General features: G+C 38.6%; 1 protein-coding gene across 1 annotated transcript in view; it reads right to left on the bottom strand.

Moving 5' to 3' along the window:
• LOC126330497 (G-protein coupled receptor GRL101-like) overlaps positions 1 to 23,743 on the bottom strand; it is a 643,973-nt gene that overhangs the window by 18,772 nt on the left and 601,458 nt on the right. Inside the window, exons 26-27 of the mRNA XM_049996361.1 lie at positions 18,265 to 18,485; positions 12,328 to 12,505 (exon numbers count right to left, since the gene is read on the bottom strand). Of these exons, the coding sequence (XP_049852318.1) occupies positions 12,328 to 12,505; positions 18,265 to 18,485 (399 nt within the window). The remainder of the gene's footprint in view (positions 1 to 12,327; positions 12,506 to 18,264; positions 18,486 to 23,743) is intronic.

Raw genomic sequence — 23,743 nt, 5'->3', positions numbered from 1 at the left:
CCTGGAGATACTAAAAGGTATCAGATAGATTATATAATGGTAAGACAGAGATTTAGGAACCAGGTTTTAAGTTGTAAGACATTTCCAGGGGCAGATGTGGACTCTGACCACAATCTATTGGTTATGACCTGTAGATTAAAACTGAAGAAACTGCAAAAATGTGGGAAATTAAGGAGATGGGACCTGGATAAACTGAAAGAACCAGAGGTTGTACAGAGTTTCAGGGAGAGCATAAGGGAACAATTGACAGGAATAGGTGAAAAAAATACAGTAGAAGAAGAATGGGTAGCTCTGAGGGATGTAGTAGTGAAGGCAGCAGAGGATAAAGTAGGTACAAAGACGAGGGCTGCTAGAAATCCTTGGGTAACAGAAGAAATATTGAATTTAATTGATGAAAAGAGAAAATATAAAAATGCAGTAAATGAAGCAGGCAAAAAGGAATACAAACGTCTCAAAAATGAGATCGACAGGAAGTGCAAAATGGCTAAACAGGGATGGCTAGAGGACAAATGTAAGGATGTAGAAGCTTATCTCACTAGGGGTAAGATAGATACTGCCTACAGGAAAATTAAAGAGACCTTTGGAGAGAAGAGAACCATGTGTATGAATATCAAGAGCTCAGATGGCAGCCCAGTTCTAAGCAAAGAAGGGAAGGCAGAAAGGTGGAAGGAGTATATAGAAGGTTTATACAAGGGCGATGTACTTGAGGACAATATTATGGAAATGGAAGAGGATGTAGATGAAGACGAAATGGGAGATACGATACTGCGTGAAGAGTTTGACAGAGCACTGAAAGACCTGAGTCGAAACAAGGCCCCGGAGTAGACAACATTCCATTAGAACTACTGACGGCCTTGGGACAACCAGTCCTGACAAAACTCTACCAGCTGGTGAGCAAGATGTATGAGACAGGCGAAATACCCTCAGACTTCAAGAAGAATATAATAATTCCAATCCCAAAGAAAGCAGGTGCTGACAGATGTGAAAATTACCGAACTATCAGTTTAATAAGCCACGGCTGCAAAATACTAACGCGAATTCTTTACAGACGAATGGAAAAACTGGTAGATGCAGACCTCGGGGAGGATCAGTTTGGATTCCGTCGAAATGTTGGAACACGTGAGGCAATACTGACCTTACGACTTATCTTAGAAGAAAGATTAAGAAAAGGCAAACCTACGTTTCTAGCATTTGTAGACTTAGAGAAAGCTTTTGAAAATGTTGACTGGAATACCCTTTTTCAAATTCTAAAGGTGGCAGGGGTAAAATACAGGGAGCGAAAAGCTATTTATAATTTGTACAGAAACCAGATGGCAGTCATAAGAGTCGAGGGGCATGATAGGGAAGCAGTGGTTGGGAAAGGAGTGAGACAGGGTTGTAGCCTCTCCCCGATGTTATTCAATCTGTATATTGAGCAAGCAGTAAAGGAAACAAAAGAAAAATTTGGAGTAGGTATTAAAATTCATGGAGACGAAGTAAAAACTTTGAGGTTCGCCGATGACATTGTAATTCTGTCAGAGACGGCAAAGGACTTGGAAGAGCAGTTGAATGGAATGGGCAGTGTCTTGAAAGGAGGATATAAGATGAACATTAACAAAAGCAAAACGAGGATAATGGAATGTAGTCAAATTAAATCGGGTGATGCTGTGGGAATTAGATTAGGAAATGAGACACTTAAAGTAGTAAAGGAGTTTTGCTATTTAGGAAGTAAAATAACTGATGATGGTCGAAGTAGAGAGGATATAAAATGTAGACTGGCAATGGCAAGGAAAGCGTTTCTCAAGAAGAGAAATTTGTTAACATCGAATATAGATTTATGTATCAGGAAGTCGTTTATGAAAGTATTTGTTTGGAGTGTAGCCATGTATGGAAGTGAAACATGGACGATAACTAGTTTGGACAAGAAGAGAATAGAAGCTTTCGAAATGTGGTGTTACAGAAGAATGTTGAAGATTAGGTGGGTAGATCACATAACTAATGAGGAGGTATTGAATAGGATTGGGGAGAAGAGAAGTTTGTGGCACAACTTGACTAGAAGAAGGGATCGGTTGGTAGGACATGTTTTGAGGCATCAAGGGATCACAAATTTAGCATTGGAGGGCAGCGAGGAGGGTAAAAATCGTAGAGGGAGACCGAGAGATGAGTACACTAAGCAGATTCAGAAGGATGTAGGTTGCAGTAGGTACTGGGAGATGAAGCAGCTTGCACAGGATAGAGTAGCATGGAGAGCTGCATCAAACCAGTCTCAGGATTGAAGACAACAACAACAATAATTACAGGTAGAAAAAAAGGGTAGGTACACATGGATTGTGAGGGGGATGAGGAAGGAGGGAGGAGGAGGTTGATTACATATGGGTGGTGAGGGAAAGGGAGGAGGAGAAGGAGGAGGAGGAGGAGGAGGAGAAAAGAGGAGGAGGAGGAGGAGGAGGAGGAGAAATTATGGTGTGCACGAAAGCAAAATGTCTGAGAAAATTGCTGCTACTTCATGGTAACTCACGTCCCCATATCACAAATGTTGTAATGCAGAAGTTATGCCAACTCACTTGGGAGTCACTCAAGCACCTGCCCTACAGTACTGATTTCCCTCCATGCAGTTACTAGACCGTCAGTCCCTTAAAAAAGTTTTTTGAAGGATTGACAATTTCTGTTGGATGGGGATGTGCAGTGGGCAGTTACAGACTTCTTCACACAGTAGGACATGGTGTTTTATTTAATGAGTGTCTTCAACCGAGTCCACTGATGAGAAGATTGCCTCAATATTCATGGCAATTTTGCCTGATTGGCATACCAATTGTGGACTGTACAGGCTTTGAATGGAAACATTTTGATCGTTTTACAGAATATAACAAGATTCCTATTGCTAGAAAAATATGTGCAAGAAACAATTTTTGATCAATACTTTCTGTTTTATAAATCTTTTTCATTGTCTTATAGTAAGTTACCTCCAAATCATTGATGCCATTTGAGTCATATAAAAAAAATCAGTAATTGAGGTTAACCTGCACTGAATTGACTCCATGTGCTTTTATTATGCGAGTCTTCAAGACTTTAATAATAACAATGAAGGTGCTCACTCAAAGACTGAAACTGATTTGCTGTAATAAATGATTTCAAACTTTTACAACTGATGCTGCCATTTTTCCTGTTTACAACGGTACCGATAATTTCACACTATGACTTTCAATCTTGGCTGAGAACTTTATTGTGCAAAATAATCAAAGGATTGCAATTAACAACTCCAGATGTCCTTGCTTGGCACTATTTGACAGCGTATCAATACTAAAGGTTCCAGAAAGTTGCTATCACTGACATACTTCTCACGAGAGATTTCAATACTGCATTGTTACTTAAAATTCATAATTTAATTTGCCATGTAACTAAAAGAGCATTATAAATGACGAATTTGAAAGTTTTGAGAAAGAATGAGTCATTAGTTAAGCCCACAGAACCTTATTAATTGTCTCTTTAATTGTAATGGTATAGTAATAATGAATATGAAACAGTTAAAGAATGTGAATGCTGAAAAATATTTAACAAACTGTTCCACTATTTTTTTCAAAAGTATCCAAACATCTGTTAGTGGACATTAATATGGATGTGGTCATCCTTTGCTTTTATGACAGCTTGAACTTAGCTGGGGACAATTTAGATGAGTTTTCTGAATGTCTGTGGAGAAATGGCAGCCCATTCTTGCTCAAGAGCTGAAAGCAGAGAAGGCAGTGATGGACACTGGAGTCTGGAGTGAAGTCAATATTCTAAATAATAATAATAATAATAATAATAATAATAATAATAGCTTTATTCAACATCGAATTGTACACTGCACATGTACAAAGAAACCGTAATGATTAAAGTTATTTGTACAATACACAAGACACATTATTCTGAATACATCATTAATTTACAACAAAATTACAATAAGATGTATACAGATATCTATTCACATAATTTCACAAACCATTTGTTGTTCTTCATATCAATATGGTACTCTTCTAATATGTAGAAAGGGTATTTTACTAAAAATTTCTTAAGCTGATGTTTCAGTTTAATTGTAGGAAGAGCCATGATGGCACTAGGCAGTGCATTAGCTAATTTTATACCTGTGTACTGAGGCCCCTTTTCGTAAAGTGCTGTTCTGTGGCTGCCAATGTAAAATCTTTCTTTATTTCTAATATCCTCCCCCCATGAACCATGGACCTTGCCGTTGGTCGGGAGGCTTGCGTGCCTCAGCGATACAGATAGCCGTACTGTAGGTGCAACCACAATGGAGGGTTATCTGTTGAGAGGCCAGACAAACGTGTGGTTCCTGAAGAGGGGCAGCAGCCTTTTCAGTAGTTGCAAGGGCAACAGTCTGGATGATTGACTGACCTGGCCTTGTAACAATAACCAAAACGGCCTTGCTGTGCTGGTACTGCAAACGGCTAAAGCAAGGGGAAACTACGGCCATAATTTTTCCCGAGGGCATGCAGCTTTACTGTATGATTAAATGATGATGATGACGTCCTCTTGGGTAAAATATTCCAGAGGTAAAATAGTCCCCCATTTGGATCTCCGGGCGGGGACTACTCAAGAGGATGCCGTTATCAGGAGAAAGAAAACTGGCGTTCTACGGATCGGAGCGTGGAATGTCAGATCCCTTAATCGGGCAGGTAGGTTAGAAAATTTAAAAAGGGAAATGGATAGGTTAAAGTTAGATATAGTGGGAATTAGTGAAGTTCGGTGGAAGGAGGATCAAGATTTCTGGTCAGGTGACTACAGGGTTATAAACACACAATCAAATAGGGGTAATGGAGGAGTAGGTCTAATAACGAATAGGAAAATAGGAATGCGGGTAAGCTACTACAAACAGCACAGTGAACGCATTATTGTGGCCAAGATAGATATGAAGCCCACACCTACTACAGTAATACAAGTTTATATGCCAACTAGCTCTGCAGAAAACAAAGAAATAGAAGAAATGAACGATGAAAGAAAAGAAATTATTCAGATAGTGAAGGATAACGAAAATTTAATAGTCATGGGTGACTGGAATTCGGTTGTAGGAAAAGGGAGAGAAGGAAACGTAGTAGGTGAATATGGATTGGGGGAGAGAAATGAAAGAGGAAGCCGCCTGGTAGAATTTTGCACAGAGCACAACTTAATCATTGCTAACACTTGGTTTAAGAATCATGAAAGAAGGTTGTATACATGGAAGAAGCCTGGAGATACTAAAAGGTATCAGATAGATTATATAATGGTAAGACAGAGATTTAGGAACCAGCTTTTAAATTGTAAGACATTTCCAGGGGCAGATGTGGACTCTGACCACAATCTATTGGTTATGACCTGTAGATTAAACCTGAAGAAACTGCAAAAATGTGGGAAATTAAGGAGATGGGACCTGGATAAACTGAAAGAACCAGAGGTTGTACAGAATTTCAGGGAGAGCATAAAGGAACAATTGACAGGAATGGGGGAAGGAAATACAGTAGAAGAAGAATGGGTAGCATTGAGGGATGAAGTAGTGAAGGGAGCAGAGGATCAAGTAGGTAAAAAGACGAGGGCTAGTAGAAATCCTTGGGTAACAGAAGAAATATTGAATTTAATTGATGAAAGGAGAAAATATAAAAATTCAGTAAATGAAGCAGGCAAAAAGGAATACAGATGTCTCAAAAATGAGATCGACAGGAAGTGCAAAATGGCTAAGGAGGGATAGCAAGAGGACAAATGTAAGGATGTAGAGGCTTATCTCACTAGGGGTAAAATAGAAAAAGAGACCTTTGGAGATAAGAGAACCACTTGTATGAACATCAAAGGCTCAGATGGAAACCCAGTTCTAAGCAAAGAAGGGAAAGCAGAAAGGCGGAAGGAGTATATAGAGGGTCTATACAAGTGCAATGTACTTGAGGACAATATTATGGAAATGGAGGAGGATGTGGATGAGGATGAGATGGGAGATGCGATACTGCGTGAAGAGTTTGACAGAGCACTGAAAGACCTGAGTCGAAACAAGGCCCCTCGGAGTACACAACATTCCATTGGAACTACTGACGGCCTTGGGAGAGCCAGTCCTGACAACACTCTACCGTCTGGTGAGCAAGGTGTATGAAACAGGCAAAATACCCTCAGACTTCAAGAAGAACATAATAATTCCAATCCCAAAGAAAGCAGGTGTTGACAAATGTGAAAATTACCGAACAATCAGTGTAATAAGCCACAGCTGCAAAATACTAGCACGAATTCTTTACAGACGAATGGAGAAGCTAGTAGAAGCCGACCTCGGGGAAGATCAGTTTGGATTCCGTAGAAATGTTGGAACATATGAGGCAATACTGACCCTATGACTTATCTTAGAAGAAAGATTAAGGAAAGGCAAACCTACGTTTCTAGCATTTGTAGAATTAGAGAAAGCTTTTGACAATGTTGACTGGAATACTCTCTTTCAAATTCTAAAGGTGGCAGGGATAAAATACAGGGAGCGAAAGGCTATTTGCAATTTGTACAGAAACCATATGGCAGTTATAAGAGTCGAGGGACATGAAAGGGAAGCAGTTGTTGGGAAGGGAGTAAGACAGCGTTGCAGCCTCTCCCCGATGTTATTCAGTCTGTATATTGAGCAAGCAGTATAGGCAACAAAATAAAAATTCGGAGTAGGTATTAAAATCCAGGGAGAAGAAATAAAAACTTTGAGGTTCGCCGATGACATTGTAATTCTGTCAGAGACGGCAAAGGACTTGGAAGAGCAGTTGAATGGAATGGACAGTGTCTTGAAAGGAGGGTATAAGATGAACATCAACAAAATCAAAACGAGGATAATGGAATGTAGTCAAATTAAGTCGGGTGATGCTGAGGGAATTAGATTAGGAAATGAGACACTTAAAGTAGTAAAGGAGTTTTGCTATTTGTGGAGCAAAATAACTGATGATGGTCGAAGTAGAGAGGATATAAAAAGTAGACTGGCAATGGCAAGGAAAGCGTTTCTGAAGAAGAGAAATTTGTTAACATGGAGCATAGATTTAAGTGTCAGGAAGTCATTTCTGAAAGCATTTGTATGGAGTGTAGCTATGTTTGGAAGTAAAACATGGACAATAAATAGTTTGGACAAGAAGAGAATAGAAGCTTTCGAAATGTGGTGCTACAGAAGAATGCTGTAGATTAGATGGGTAGACCACATAACTAACGAGGAGGTATTGAATAGGATTGGGGAGAAGAGAAGTTTGTGGCAGAACTTGACGAGAAGAAGGGATCGGTTGGTAGGACATGTTCAAGTTTGTGGCAGAACTTGACGAGAAGAAGGGATCGGTTGGTAGGACATGTTCTGAGGCATCAAGGGAGCACCAATTTAGGACTGGAGGGCAGTGTGGAGGGTAAAAATCGTAGAGGAAGACCAAGAGATGAATACACTAAGCAGATTCAGATGGATGTAGGTTGCAGTAGGTACTGGGAGATGAAGATGCTTGCACAGGATAGAGTGGCATGGAGAGCTGCATCAAACCAGTCTCAGGACTGAAGACCACAACAAAAACAACACTTCTAGTATTGTACTTGTGGAAATCTGAATAAGCAGTCTATTCACAAGCAATATAGCTTTTAGAATATAAGTGTATATAACAGTTAACACCTCTGTTCTTGGAAACAAGTTGCGACAAGATTCTCTATATTTTGCTCCACAGATTGTTCTCACACCCCTTTCTTGAATTATGAGTAGCTTATATAGATTAGCTTTGGTTGTTGCCCCCCCCCCCCCCCTCCCCCTCCAAATTTCAATACCATAGTTCAAGTGAGAGGAGAAAAGAGCATGGTATGCAGTCTTTAGGACTACAGTGTCTCTACAGAACTTGCTAATAACACTGATTGCAAATATATTTTTCGACAACTTAGTTGCTAGGGAGTCAATATGTGGGTCCTATTTCAAGTTGCTTTGGATTGTTATGCCAAGGAATTTTACACTAGACTCTTTCTTTACCAATTCATTGCCAATGTATAATTTAATTTCTTTATTCAAACTACTTTTGTTAAACTCCATCAAACATGTTTTACTGGTGCTTACATTTAAGTGGCTTTCATTAAAAAACTGAACAATTTCTTTTGTCATGTTATTACACTCGGCCTCTAGTTCATTACACGATTCCTTTTTACACACAATGGATGTGTGATTGGCATACAGAACAATTTTGGAATTTATAGTACAATATTTAATAGCATTTACATAGATCAAGAACAGAAGGGGGCTCAACACCGAGCCCTGGGGCACACCATATTTTATGCAAGTGATCTCTGATTTGTAGACACCACTTTCCATTTTAAGTAGAACAAACTGTTTTCTGTTGCTCATATAACACTTTATTAGGTCATAAGCAATGCCTCTAATGCCCCTGTTCCATAGCTTGTCTAATAGAATGTCAATATTCACACAATCAAAGGCTTTTTCCAGGTCTAGGTATACACCTGCCACATGTTCCTTGCTTTCAATACCCCCAACACCTCTTCAATGAATTGAGCAGCTGCAGTGATAGTTGATTTACCTTTTAGGAATCCATTTTGATTTTCAAACATCAGGTTGTGTTTGTTAAGAAAGTTTATAATCCTGTTGCATATAACTTTCTCAACTATTTTTGAAAAGACAGGAAAGACTGAGACTGGTCCGTAGTTTTCTATTTTGTTGTTGTCACCTTTCTTAAAAATGGGTGTTACCTGTGCTATTTTTAGTCTGTCTGGAATGGTGCCTATTCTAATATATTGTTGACTGCTACAGGCAGAGGTACAGAGCCATTTTGGCTACAGGCTTTTAAAACATTGGTATTTAGGCCATCATGCCCAGCTGAATTAGAGGGTTTTAGAGAGCTAATATGCCCATTATTTCTGCACAGTTTGTGGGGGCTAGATATATACTATAGTCACATGTATTACCTTTAAAACTGTAGTGCATATTTTTATGTTTGTCATTATGGCTTCCCCTAAGGAAGAAAAATATTCATTAAAATATGTACAATTTCCAGTTGGTCTTTTATGAGTTTGTGGTTAATAGTAAAGTCCATACAGGATTTGTCATTGCACGTTCTAAAACTGTTTATGACTGCCCGGATGCCAGCAGTTACGTTGATTGAGCTTTGAAGCTTATTTGCAACGTAGTTGCTCCTGGTCTGTGTGAGTAAGTCCTTATAGTGTGCTTGATATATTTTGAAGGCTTCCTTTAGCTCAGGAATCTCTCTATTATTCAACATTGCACTGTGGAGTAATTTTAATTTTTCCCTCGCTTCAGTGACATTACTATTTACCCAAATATTTTTGTTTATATTTTTTGTTTGTTTCTTTTTTGTGATTACAACTGGGCATGTGGTATCAAAGCAGTAATAGAATTCACCAGTAAATCTATCACATGAAAAGCTATTATTTTCAGACCATTTTATTTGTGCTAGCTTGCAGTTTAGTCTATTTATGTTGTCATTATACATTATTCTTTTAGTTAGAAACTGTTGCTTTGTGGTGACAGTGGGGGCCTCATGGAGCTCCAATTTAAGCTGTACTGCATGGTGATCTGAGATGGCTAGTTTTAAAACTGATCCACTGTTTGATAGGTGGGTCATGTTTGTTATTATGTTGCCAAGACATGTTTTACTATTGCCAATTTCTCTAGTGGGTTCCCAAATAAATGGGGTCAGGTTAAATTCATCACACAGGCGATGCAACTTTTTGGTGCTGACATTATTTGTTAATAAATCTATATTTATATCCCCTGTAACTACAATATTTACATGACCATTTGGTACAAAAAATGTTGTGTCTATATATACAAGTAAGCCAAAAAGATTTACAAAAAAGGTATTTGCATTTGCTGCAGGTGGCCTGTAAACACTGATAACTGTTATGTTATCTCTACCCCATTTTAGGTTCATTGCAGCAAATTCTGAGACTCCTTCCAAGCAGAAGGGACTCACATCAATAACATTAAAATTACTTTCATTTACAGTGAAAATTGATATACCTCCCCATTCTTGTCTTTTCTACTGAAGGCTGTGCAGAATTTCATACACATTGGTTGACTAATGCTAATGAGAGCTTCATTGTACCAATGTTCAGTTACAACTAATATATCGGGTTTGTCAATCTGTGAAATTACATCTAGATCATTATCCCTATTTTTAAGACTACCAAGATTCTGGTGTATGATTTTAAGGCTGAGTTTTACCTGCTGGGCCTTAGAGGATAATTTTGGACTAGCAATGAGGCCAGCAGGCTTTACAAGTTTCCCTGGCTTGCCAGCAGTGGCTGGTGTTGTGGCAGATTTTTTTGAGGTGGGTTGTACCACCCCATGTAAATGGACTTATTTTCAACACTTTGTGAACAATGTCTCCTGACTTCCTCAATAATGTTGCTACTAACAATCTTTTTGCCTCTTTTGTTTATGTGCAGACCATGAGATGTGTGCAGCTCCCTTTCTAGATAGCTGACATCTACTAGCGACACATTCTGAAATTTACTACATAGAACTTTAATCCTATCATTTGCTTTATGAACTTCTCGGTTCACAATAGACTGTTTCATAAGGCTGTGGAATGTTGACAACAATTGTTTTGGTGTCATTTAACTTACCCAGTACCATTTTCATATGTCTAATTCCATCATTTGCTTGATTTCTTGCTACATCATATGAACCTCCCATAATAATGACACAGTCATTGGATGAGAAGGAGTCACAATCCTGCATGCACAACTTCACCACAGCAGAAAAAGGGGTTCCAGGCTGGATTTGGCCTACAGCTGCAAAGTTGTCTTGCATATTTGCGATGTTTTGCATTATTTCACGTCCATGGCTGTCTCCATATAATAGAATCCGGCCTTGTGTTTGTGAGTGTCGTCGTTTCTTCTGTTTTTCTCTAGGAACAATTTCTTGCATGTACTTTCACAGATTCCATTTGCTTGGATGGTTTGCTTACATTCAATTTCACGTTTTGCACACGAGTTTGGGACATGGTGTTTTCTGAACTTATGACTGACAGTTTTTTTGCTGCTTGAAGGATTATTGTAAGGACTGAACTTGTTCTTGTTCCACTATTTCGTCGAGAATTTGAAACCTGTTTTGAGTAATGATGGCAGGAAAGCTTTCCTTGGTTTTCAGTTTAGGCCTACAGTAGTTCATCAGGCGCTGTTGTTCAAATTCACACACCTTCTTATTTAAGAAATTAACTTCAGCCTTTAGGCTCTGGATTTCACTAACTGTATCGCTGACTAGGGAAGATAATTCACACCTACAGTCAAAAATTTTTGCTTTATGATAGTTATCTGAGTTCTTAACGCAGCACTGACTACAGTTCCAGCATGTTATAAATTCATTATTTTCTTTCACATATGAGTCCACTTTTGCACATTGAAAATGATACGAGTTATTACATTTTTTGCATGTGATTCCAGTTTTTAGTACTTTTCCACATTTTTTACACTTTTCCCTATCAAAACATGAGTTTTTACGTAAGCTAAGAACTTTACCATTACTATTTGCCGTCATCTTCAATCATCCCAATGGTATTCAGTTTAGCTCAAGTCAGGAGTCTGGGTAGACCAACCCACTTTAGAAGTGTCACTGTCCACAAACCATTGCCTCAGAGATGATGCTTAATTATAGGGTGCATTGTCATCCTTCAACAAACAACTACAGTGTCTGAACTTCTCTAATACTGTACACAGAATTTAATATTGTAAAATGTGTTCATATCTTCCAGAATTTAGCATTTTCTAAAGCACAATAAGGACACCATACCCCAACCATGAAAAATATCCCACTACTGTAAAATCCTCACCACCACACTTCACTTTTGGCACTATATATGATAGCAGATAAAATTCCCTAGGCATTTTCCAAACTCAAGCTCCTCCAACAGATTTACATAAATTAGTGGCTTATAAGAGGCTACTCAACCTCTGTATCCCATTGTTTTTAACTCCCTGCACACAGTCACACCCACATCACCAACAGTCAGCTTGGCAGGGTTGAGATGTCCCTGGCGTTTTTGTTACTCATGTGAGATCCAATGACTAATCCATGTTTGAGGTCACTGAGCTCTCCTGACTGTCACTTCTACTGACAACAAAATACTGCATTTTTTATACTGGTGGGTCCATATCTCATGACCTCTAGTGATCAGTTCCATATTACACAGGGGTGTCCTGATACTTTTGATCAAATAGTGTGCATAGAAATTTGTAAGGTCAATAAAGGGTTGATAAAGCATGTTTTAGAAACTATAATCATTGAACAGCCACTAAAAATGGAAGAGATGTGCTTTAACTATCAGACAATAACATATATTTTTATATTTTTAAATGAATTATTTGTCTGACTGACTTTACCTGTAACAGATGAGTATGTGTGGTGCTGTTCAGTTGTAAGCGACAGCCTGCATGACCTCTTCAAAGTCTTCAGTCCTTTTAGAGTTGGTTCTAGGAAAGGTGTAGTTGATATTGTGTAAAGAATAGGATTGATAGCTGCGTTTAGTGGTAGAACAAATACAGCTATCCATGCGTAAACCTGTGTGCAGAAAATTGAGGTGATTTATTACTTTTCCTTCACACTGTTACATATTTCAAACAATGGAAGCTCCAGGTTGAAATATCAACAATATAAGGAAAAGGATAGTGTGCTATTCACCATAAAGTTGACACAATAAGTGGCAGCCAGGTGCAACAAAAAGACTGTTACACTTTTCATCACTAAAACCTTCTTGAGAAAAAAACACATACACATCCATTCACACAAGCAAGCACACTTCATGCACACATGGTCAGCCTCCTCGGCAGCTCAGATGAAGGCTTTGGCTGAAAGCTAAATGTGTAACAGTCTTTTCACTGTGCCTTTATGCAACTCAACATGTCATCTTTATGGAGAATAGAAATCTATCCTTTTCTTTATATAGTAGTTACACGACACCAAAGTGTTCTCCCACTGTGGTGTCTCAAAAAAGTGATGTATAAAAACAAGCTACTTGATTGTTTGACATAACTTCAGCATTTATCTTTACTCAAGTTATTTTGTATTCAGAAAAAATCTCTACTATAGCTTGATATGACTTGCATTTATTACAGAAATGAATACATTGACACATCTAGCATTCAGTCTATCCTTCTGTTATGCATTTTTATTTAAATTTAAAATTTTGTTGCTATTCACTTATGATTTGGACCTCCTCTCTGTATATTCTATCCAAGTATTATTAGCATATATATATATATATAAAACAGAAAGAAACTTCCACATGGGAAAAATATATTAAAAACAAAGATTCCAAGACTTACCAAGCGGGAAAGCGCCGGCAGACAGGCACATGAACAAAACACACAAACACACACACAGAATTACAAGCTTTCGCAACTGGCAGTTGCTTCGTCAGGAAGGAGGGAAGGAGAGGGAAAAAATGAAAGGATGTGGGTTTTAAGGGAGAGGGTAAGGAGTCATTCCAATCCCGGGAGCGGAAAGACTTCCCTTAGGGGAAAAAAAGGACAGGTGTACACTCGCACACACACACACATATCCATCCGCACATACACAGACACAAGCAGACATCAAATGTCTGCTTGTGTCTGTGTATGTGCGGATGGATATGTGTGTGTGTGTGCGAGTGTACACCTGTCCTTTTTTTCCCCTAAGGGAAGTCTTTCCGCTCCCGGGATTGGAATGACTCCTTACCCTCTCCCTTAAAACCCACATCCTTTCATTTTTTCCCTCTCCTTCCCTCCTTCCTGACGAAGCAACTGCCAGTTGCGAAAGCTTGTAATTCTGTGTGTGTGTTTGTGTGTTTTGTTCATGTGCCTGTCTGCCGGCGCTTTCCCGCTTGGTAAGTCTTGGAATCTTTGTTTTTAATATATATATATATATATATATATATATATATATATATATAATTTCTTCATTAAGTGTAAGGACATATGTTCATCCATTGCTGAACATTGAGTAATTTACTTTCAAGTAAGATGGTACTGATTTTTATTGTTAAGCTAGCAAAACTATTCAGTGTATTGTTTCTATTGCACTTGTCTACTTCATTGCCATGTGCTTCTATGATTTACAATGCAATAGAGCAACAGTTTACATAAAAACTTCCAGAAACTTTGAAGTAACACAGTTCATACTTTTACAAGAATAAAATCAATGAGAATGGCCAGCTATATGTTTGCAAAATGCATAAAATTACAAATACATGACTGAATCTTAAGAGAATTCTGGGCAGAATGGAACTGACTGAACCTGCATCACAGCTTTATTTAGAAGAAGATTATTCGTCTGCGTTAACAGAACATATCATAACAAAACAGCTATTAGAGTGTATTCAAATGTGAAGCAAAACAATTGTTCTTTGTGATGCCATTGCTCAGATAGCTTAAATGTTAAGGAAAATGCTCATGATAAGCAGGAAATCTGCATTTGAGTCCCAGTCTGGCACAAATTTTCAACTACCACAATATATACATTCCTTCCAATTATATTTGTGCCATAGATGGCACATGTTTGATGAGGTACTGCTCTAATATCAGAGTAAACACTGTTTCCCTTTACTATTAACCATTTAAGAGAACACAAAGCTATTGCTTTCTTGAACCTATTTTGTAAAATGATATACAGTTAAAATTGGAAAATTGGCTATTTCTAGGTACATCATTTATTTGATCAAATCTACTAAATGTTTATTTCATAATTATTGTGCAAACACTTGCTGCTCTCTTCTCACAAAAAGCACTACTCAGTTACTTATTCAACACAGTACACAGCAAAATGTAAAATTGCCATGGGGTTCAAACATATACACTGTCCAGAGGTGCTTTCTAAATACAGAAATTCATGACTGGTTACCTTTCCATAATCAGGGATGGGAAGATGAAGCATATCATATAAATCACACTAAGAATTTCTCTAGCATTAAATTCTTGATACAGCTGATTAGCAGCACTGAAACAGTGTTTGTGCCATGTGTCACTAGTTTTCAATATCACAGTCACAGTCATATGGCAGATGTATGATTGATGGTAGTGGACTGAATAACTATTAATGGAGAATTAAACATTTTTTTAAAGTATCTATGATCAGTTTCACTCATCAAGAAGCCTATTTTCAAGTAATTCTCCTCTGACAATATATGCATGGTCAAATAATTTCTAGCTGTGTATTGCTACCCTCCTTTTCTGGTGTTTCTTCATCTCTCATTCTTGCTAACACTTGAGTCATCCACATTCAGTTGTGTGTGAGGAGAATACTATTTCAATAGCTAAGCTATGGAGTTAAGTTTCTTAATTTTGTGTCTGTCCAGTGCTTAACACTTTCTGAACATAGTGAATGGGTTGTATTTGTTCATTTTATTGTTTAAAGTGTGTGAATTTGTCACACAGTGATATCTAAAGCACTTACAAAATTGAGGAAAAAAGATTTGGGGGAGATATGAACAGTTTCTCAATTTTTTAGTTTTTCTGGAAACTGGTTGTTTCTTCTTTTTATTTCTCAAAAGTAAATCAACAGCTTTTCTGACACTTTTTCAGATTAGTAGATTTATAAGATGCACTTTTAAAATAATATTACACTGCTTTTCAACATACTTTGTATTTATACATTAAGAGCAAATGATGTTAGGTTATTTTGCAAAAACTAGAGTTTAACAAAACATGTAACACTGTTTTATTTTATTGTTCCCAGACTTGACAGTCAAGTAAAAAATAGAGACTCAATCCTTTTACTCCGCTCCACTGTCAAGAATGATAAAAGATTCATTATGTTCCACACAAGAATGTGGAACACATAAAGAAATAAAATTAATCAATCGTAAACTACATGTGCACTTCACTTGTAAAATAATCATAATTGTTGATATACTTATTGTATAAATAATACATGTAGCTTACATTTGATATCACTGTGGTACATTAAAAAGTAATTAGATATATGACCATTCTTTCATGTAACCAGCTGAGTTTGTATGTAACTGACATAACGCTTTCTAATCAATTAGTGAAATTAATGTCACTTTGAGAAACCTCATTCAAGGAACCATTGCAATAGTCAACTGAAATGTGTTATGCAAAACTAAATCTTTATAGCCACAACTAAATGTATATACCATTCCCCATAATACAAGTCCAATGTTTTAATTGTTTTAGCACCTGATACAAACATCTCAAAAATGAGATTGACAGTAAGTGCAAAATGGCTAATCAGGGATTGTTAGAGGATAAATGTAAGCATGTAGAAGCATATATCACTAGGGGTAAGACAGATACTGCCTGCAGGAAAATTAAAAAGACCTTTGGATAAAAGAGAACCACTTGCATGAATATCAAGAGCTCAGATGGAAACCCAGTTCTAACCAAAGAAGGGAAACAGAAAGGTGGAAGGAGTATATAGAGAGTCTGTACAAGGGTGATGTACTTGAGGGCAGTAATATGGAAATGGAAGAGGACATAGCTGAAGCTGGAATGAGAGATATGATATTATTTGAAGAATTTGACAGAGCACTGAAAGACCTAATTCAAAACAAGATCCCATGATTAGACAACATTCCATTAGAGCTACTGATAGCCTTAATAGAGCCAGCCCTGACAAAACTCTTCCATCTGGTGAGGCAGATGTATGAGACAGGTGAAATATCCTCAGACTTCAAGAAGAATATAATAATTCCAACCCCATAGAAAGCAGGTGCTGACAGGTGTGAAAATTACCAAACTAGCAGTTTAATAAGTCATGGTTGCAAAAGACTAACACAAATTCTTTGCAGGCTAATTGAAAAACTGGTAGAAGCTGACATCAGGGAAGATCAATTCGGATTCTGTAGAAATGTTGGAACACACAAAACTATACTGACCCAATGATTTATCTTAGAAGATAGGTCAAGGAAATACAAACCTACATTTCTAATATTTGCAGACTTAGAGAAAGCTTTTGAGGTGGTAGGAGTAAAATACAGGGAGTCAAAGGCTATTTACAACAAGTTATAAGAGTCAAGGGCATGAAAAGGAAGCCGTGATTGAGAAGAAAGTGATGTTATTCCGTCTGTACACTGAGCAAGCAGTAAAGGAAATAGAAAAATTTGGAGTAGGAATTAAAATACACGGAAAAGAAATAAAAACTTTGCGGTTTGCCAACACTAGTGTAACTCTGTCAGAGACAGCAAAGGATCTGGAAGAGCAGCTGAACAGAATGGACAGTTCTTGAAAAGAGGATATAAGATGAACATCAACAAATGCAAAATGAGGATAATGGAATGTAATCAAATTAAATCAAGTGATGCTCAGGGAATTAGATTACAAAATGAGATACTTAAAGTGGTAGATGAGTTTTCCTATCTGGGAAGCAAAATAACTGACAATGGTTGAAGTAGAGAGGATGTAAAATGTAGACTGGCTGTGGCAAGGAAAGCGTTTCTGAAGAAGAGAAATTTATTAGCATCAAGTATAGTGTGGAGTGTCACTATGAATGGAAGTGAAACGTGGCTGATAAATAATTTAGACAAGAAGAGAAGCTTTGAAAATGTGGTGCTAAAGAAGAATGCTGAAGATTAGATGGACAGATCATGTAACTAATGAGGAGGTACTGAGTAGAATTGGGGAGAAGAGGAATTTGTGACACAACTTGACTAGAAGAAGGGATTGGTTGCAGGACCAATTCTGAGGCATCAAGGCATCACCAATTTAGTACTGGAGGGAAGCACAGAGGGTAAAAATTAAAGTGGGAGACCAAGAGATCAACACATTAAGCAGATTCAGAAGGATGTAGGTTGCAGTAGTTACTCAGAAATGAAGAGGCTTGCACAGGATAGAGTAACATGGAGAGCTGCATCAAACCAGTCTCTGGACTGAAGACCAGAAAAACAACAACAACAACACGTGATGCATCACTTGAGTAAGGATAGCAAGGGAAGCAGTTATTTTGGAAGCAGGGCCAGCGCTAACATTTTTCTGCCGTTGCATTCCTTTGTGAAGAAGCAACAAAACAGCATTACTGTTATAGTATCAGCTCATTGTATATTTAAAGTACACATTTTGTATTGTCATTAAGTTTTCCATGGGCAGCATAAACCCATAAAATGTGTATGTACTCAGTATGGTATTAAAATTAGATAATACAAAAGAAAAAGTCTCATTAAAATTTGCTAGTTCTGATGTTTGTCCTAAAAGAAATCAGTCCTATTAAAAAAAAAAAAAAGGGGGACTGAGCATTTTCTAGCAAATGAAAGAGAAGAACTCAACAGAAAGTTTTTCCAACAATAGCTGAAAAACCTGCTATATATTAGAAAAGAACGTCTTGTTTACCTGTGGAGGGACTGTCGTTCCTGCCAAAGACAGTATCCCCAAGCATATGATAGGCATCCAGCAAGCTGCATCTGTAGCAACAATAAGAGTCATTCGGCGGGCAATCACTGCTGACTCAGCAGTTTTCTGATTCATTTGTGCTGCTTGTTGAGTTGTCCTCGCTATCACAAACATTGACGTATACCCAACAGCAATAACAGAGAATGATGCCAGATTCAAGACTGTAAGAAATATTGTACTCTTGGTCAATATAAATCACAGATGTCTGAAAATGGAAATGTAGCTCACAGTTGCAAAGAGACACATTTAAATAAATCAAGTTTCACAAAATACATTCACCACATATAAACCTTCTAAAAAGAGGATGATTCAAAATGAAGCTGCATCTGGATAAATATGAGAAAAAAGGGCTAATTATTAACAAATTCCTTGTTTGTGATGACTTTGGTACGCAAAATGAAGTAGTTGCCAAACCACCTTTTTTCTATTACACAATATGGTTAACAATTGAAAACTTAGGGCCATTTGTGAAATGCTGACACTGAGTGAGAATTCTCTCAAGTGAGGTGGGGCTAACCACTTGAATTTGAATAGGCTTGATAGCAACAGCAGTCAGTCAAGCTGGATATGGTGTGTCACGTGTTGCATCATTCAGGCCACATACCAGACACAGTAGATGCTCTTGTTTAAAGTACGATATAACACAAAAATTAATAGCAAATCTGAGCACATCCTTCATTCTTCACAGTTACATCACTAGCTATGTTCGCAAACAAATTTTATCATGCAATATTCATCATTTCCAAACTGATGTTTAATCATAAAATTGCTTAGTTGCACAATGATCCTAATGAGGAATAGATTAACCATCTTACATCATGCAATCCCATTATGAGGCCTGCTCTTATTCTCTAATATTACACACAAATTGGAGTAGTTTCTCTTATCCTTAAAATCTCCAAAGCATCTTCCTCAGAGTCATGTATCTCCTCAAGCCTTTCATTGTCAGATCCTACCATGTTGTTGTTGTGGTCTTCAGTCCTGAGACTGGTTTGATGCAGCTCTCCATGCTACCCTATCCTGTGCAAGCTTCTTCATCTCCCAGTACTCACTGCAACCCACATCCTTCTGAATCTGCTTAGTGTATTCATCTCTTGGCCTCCCTCTATGATTTTTACCCTCCACGCTGCCCTCCAATGCTAAATTTGTGATCCCTAGATGCCTCAGGACATGTCCTACCAACCGATCCCTTCTTCTAGTCAAGTTGGGCCACAAACTTCTCTTCTCCACAATCCTATTCCATACCTCCTCATTAGTTACGTGATATACCCAACTAATCTTCAACATTCTCCTGTAGCCCCACATTTCGAAAGCTTCTATTCTCTTCTTGTCCAAACTATTTATCGTCCATGCTTCACTTCCATACATGGCTACAATCCATACAAATACTTTCAGAAAAGACTTCCTGACACTTAAATCTATACTCGATGTTAACAAATTTCTCTTCTTCAGAAATGCTTTCCTTGCCATTGACAGTCTACATTTTATATCCTCTCTACTTTGACCATCATCAGTTATTTTGCTCAGGAAATAGCAAAACTCCTTTACTACTTTAAGTGTCTCATTTCCTAACCTCATTCCCTAAGCATCACCCAACTTAATTTGACTACATTCCATTATCATCGTCTTGCTTTTGTTGATGTTCATCTTATACCCTCCTTTCAAGACACTGTCCATTCCATTCAACTGCTCTTCCAAGTCCTTTGCCGTCTCTGACAGAATTACAATGTCATCGGCGAATCTCAAAGTTTTTATTTCTTCTCCGTGGATTTTAATACCTACTCCGAATTTTTCTTTTGTTGCCTTTACTGCTTGCTCAATATACAGACTGAATAACATCGGGGAGAGGCTGCAACGCTGTCTTACTCCCTTCCCAACAACTGCTTCCCTTTCATGTCCCTCGACTCTTATAACTGCCATCTGGTTTCTGTACAAATTGCAAATAGCCTTTCACTCCCTGTATTTTACCCCTGTCACCTTTAGAATTTGAAAGAGAGTATTCCAGGTAACAATCTCAAAAGCTTTCTCTAAGTCTACAAATGCTAGAAACATAGGTTTGCCTTTCCTTAATCTTTCTTCTCATAATATAAGTCGTAAGATCAGTATTGCCTCATGTGTTCCAGTATTTCTATGGAGTCCAAACTGATCTTCACCGAGGTCTGTAAAGAATTCGCGTTAGTATTTTGCAGCTGTGACTTATTAAACTGATAGTTCGGTAATTTTCACATCTGTCAACACCTGCTTTCTTTGGGATTGGAATTATTATATTTTTCTTGAAGTCTGAGGGAATTTCGCCTGTCTCATACATCTTGCTCAGCATATGGTAGAGTTTTGTCAGGACTGGCTCTCCCAAGGCTGTCAGTAGTTCTAATGGAATGTTGTCTACTCCCGGGGCCTTGTTTCGACTCAGGTCTTTCAGTGCTCTGTCAAACTCTTCAAGCAGTATCGTATCTCCCATTTCATCTTCATCTGCATCCTCTTCCATTTCCATAATATTGTCCTCAAGTACATTGCCCTTGTATAGACCCTCTATATACTCCTTCCACCTTTCTGCTTTCCCTTATTTGCTTAGAACTGGGTTTCCATCTGAGCTCTTGATATTCATACAAGTGGCTCTCTTTTCTCCAAAGGTATCTTTAATTTTCCTGTAGGCAGTATCTATCTTGCCCCTAGTGAGATAAGCCTCTACATCCTTACATTTGTCCTCTAGCCACCCCTGCTTAGCCATTTTGCGTTTCCTGTCGATCTCATTTTTGAGACGTCTGTATTCCTTTCTGCCTGCTTCATTTACTGCATTTTTATATTTTCTCCTTTCTTCAATTAAGTTCAATATTTCTTCTGTTACCCAAGGAGTTCTACTAGCCCTTGTCTTTTTACCTACTTGATCCTCTGCTGCCTTCTCTACTTCATCCCTCAGAGATACCCATTCTTCTTCTACTGTACTTCTTTCCCCAATTCCTGTCAATTGTTCCCTTATGCTCTCCCTGAAACTCTGTACAACCTCTGGTTCTTTCAGTTTATCCAGGTCCCATCTCCTTAAATTCCCACCTTTTTGCAGTTTCTTTAGCTTTAATCTACAATTCATAAGAAATAGATTGTGGTCAGAGTCCACATCTGCCCCTGGAAATGTCTTACAACTTAAAAGCTGGTTCCTAAATCTCTGTCTTACCATTATATAATCTATCTGATACCTTCTAGTATCTCCAGAATAGTTCCATGTATACAACCTACTTTCATGATTCTTGAACCAAGTGTTAGCTATGATTAAGTTATGCTCTGTGCAAAACTCTACCAAGCGGCTTCCTCTTTCATTTCTTAGCCCCAATCCATATTCACCTACTATGTTTCCTTCTCTCCATTTTCCTACTCTCGAATTCCAGTCACCCATGACTATTAAATTTTTGTCTCCCTTCACTACCTGAATAATTTCTTTTATCTCATCATACATATCTTCAATTTCTTCATTATCTGCAGAGCTAGTTGGCATATAAACCTGTACTACTGTAGTAGGCATGGGCTTCATGTCTATCTTGGCCACAATAATGCATTCAATATGCTGTTTGTAGTAGCTTACCCGCACTCCTATTTTTTTTGTTCATTATTAAACCTACTCCTGCATTACCCCTATTTGATTTTGTGTTTATAACCCTGTATTCACCTGACCAAAAGTCTTGTTCCTCCTGCCACCGAACTTCACTAATTCCCACTATGTCTAACTTTAACCTATGCATTTCCCTTTTTAAATTTTCTAATCTACCTGCCCGGTTAAGGGATCAGACGTTCTACGCTCCGATCTGTAGAACGCCAGTTTTCTTTTTCCTGATAACGATGTCCTCTTGAGTAGTCCCCTCCCGGAGATCCAAATGGGGGACTATTTTACCTCCAGAATATTTTACCCAAGAGGACTACATCATCATTTATCCATACAGTAAAGCTGCATGCCCTCGGGAAAAATTACGGCTGTAATTTCTCCTTTCTTTCAGCCATTCGCAGTACCAGCACAGCAAGACCGTTTTGGTTAATGTTGCAAGGCCAGATCAGTCAATCATCCAGACTGTTGCCCCTGCAACTACTGAAAAGGCTGCTGCCCCTCTTCAGGAACCACACGTTCGTCTGGCCTCTCAACACATACCCATCCGTTGTGGTTGCACCTACGGTACGGCCATCTGTATCGCTGAGGCACACAAGCCTCCCCACCAACGGCAAGGTCCATGGTTCATGGGGAAGGTATGGTTGGATAAAATTTGTTCCATGCTTCCTGTGGCTGCTGTTTAAATCCTGACACTGTGAAGAGCTATAGTATTGCAATGAAAGTCCCTTATGATAGGACTCCAGTTAAATAGCAGTTACCATAGAATCACGGCTTCAGTCTTACATACTGGCATAATGAATAAAAACCTTGTTATGATGAATGCATACAATGTCTACATTATTAAAAACAAAGATTCCAAGACTTACCAAGCGGGAAAGCGCCAGTAGACAGGCACAATAAATAAAACACACAAACACACACACAGAATTTCTGGCTTTCGCAACCGACGGTTGCTTCTTCAGGAAAGAGGGAAGGAGAGGGAAAGACGAAAGGATGTGGGTTTTAAGGGAGAGGGTAAGGAGTCATTCCAATCCCGGGAGCGGAAAGACTTACCTTTGGGGGAAAAAAGGACAGGTGTACACTCGCACACACACACACATATCCATCCGCACATATACAGACACAAGCACACATTTGTAAAGGCAAAGAGTTCGGGCAGAGATGTCAGTCGAGGCGGAAGTACAGAGGCAAAGAAGTTGTTGAAAGACAGGTGAGGTATGAGCGGCGGCAACTTGAAATTAGCGGAGGTTGAGGCCTGGTGGATATCGAGAAGAGAGGATATACTGAAGGGCAAGTTCCCATCTCCGGAATTCGGATAGGTTGGTGTTGGTAGGAAATATCCAGATAACCCGGACGGTGTAACACTGTGCCAAGATGTGCTGGCCATGCACCAAGCCATGTTTAGCCACAGGGTGATCCTCATTACCAACAAACACTGTCTGCCTGTGTCCATTCATGCGAATGGACAGTTTGTTGCTGGTCATTCCCACATAGAAAGCGTCACAGTGTAGGCAGGTTAGTTGGTAAATCACGTGGGTGCTTTCACACGTGGCTCTCCCTTTGATCGTGTACACCTTCCGGGTTACAGGACTGGAGTAGGTAGTGGTGGGAGGGTGCATAGGACAGGTTTTACACTGGGGGTGGTTACAAGGGTAGGAGCCAGAGGGTAGGGAAGGTGGTTTGTGGATTTCATGGGGATGAACCAAGAGGTTACGAAGGTTAGGTGGACGGCGGAAAGACACTCTTGGTGGAATGGGCAGGATTTCATGAAGGATGGATCTCATTTCGGGGCAGGATTTACATCATTAATTTGAAGTTTCTTTCTAT

This window comes from Schistocerca gregaria, chromosome 2 (assembly GCF_023897955.1).
Source record: "Schistocerca gregaria isolate iqSchGreg1 chromosome 2, iqSchGreg1.2, whole genome shotgun sequence".
In the NCBI taxonomy this organism is placed as follows: Eukaryota; Metazoa; Arthropoda; class Insecta; order Orthoptera; family Acrididae; genus Schistocerca; species Schistocerca gregaria.
The sequence above is the reverse complement of the archived record's forward strand: the minus strand, read 5'-3'. Positions and strand labels throughout refer to the sequence as shown.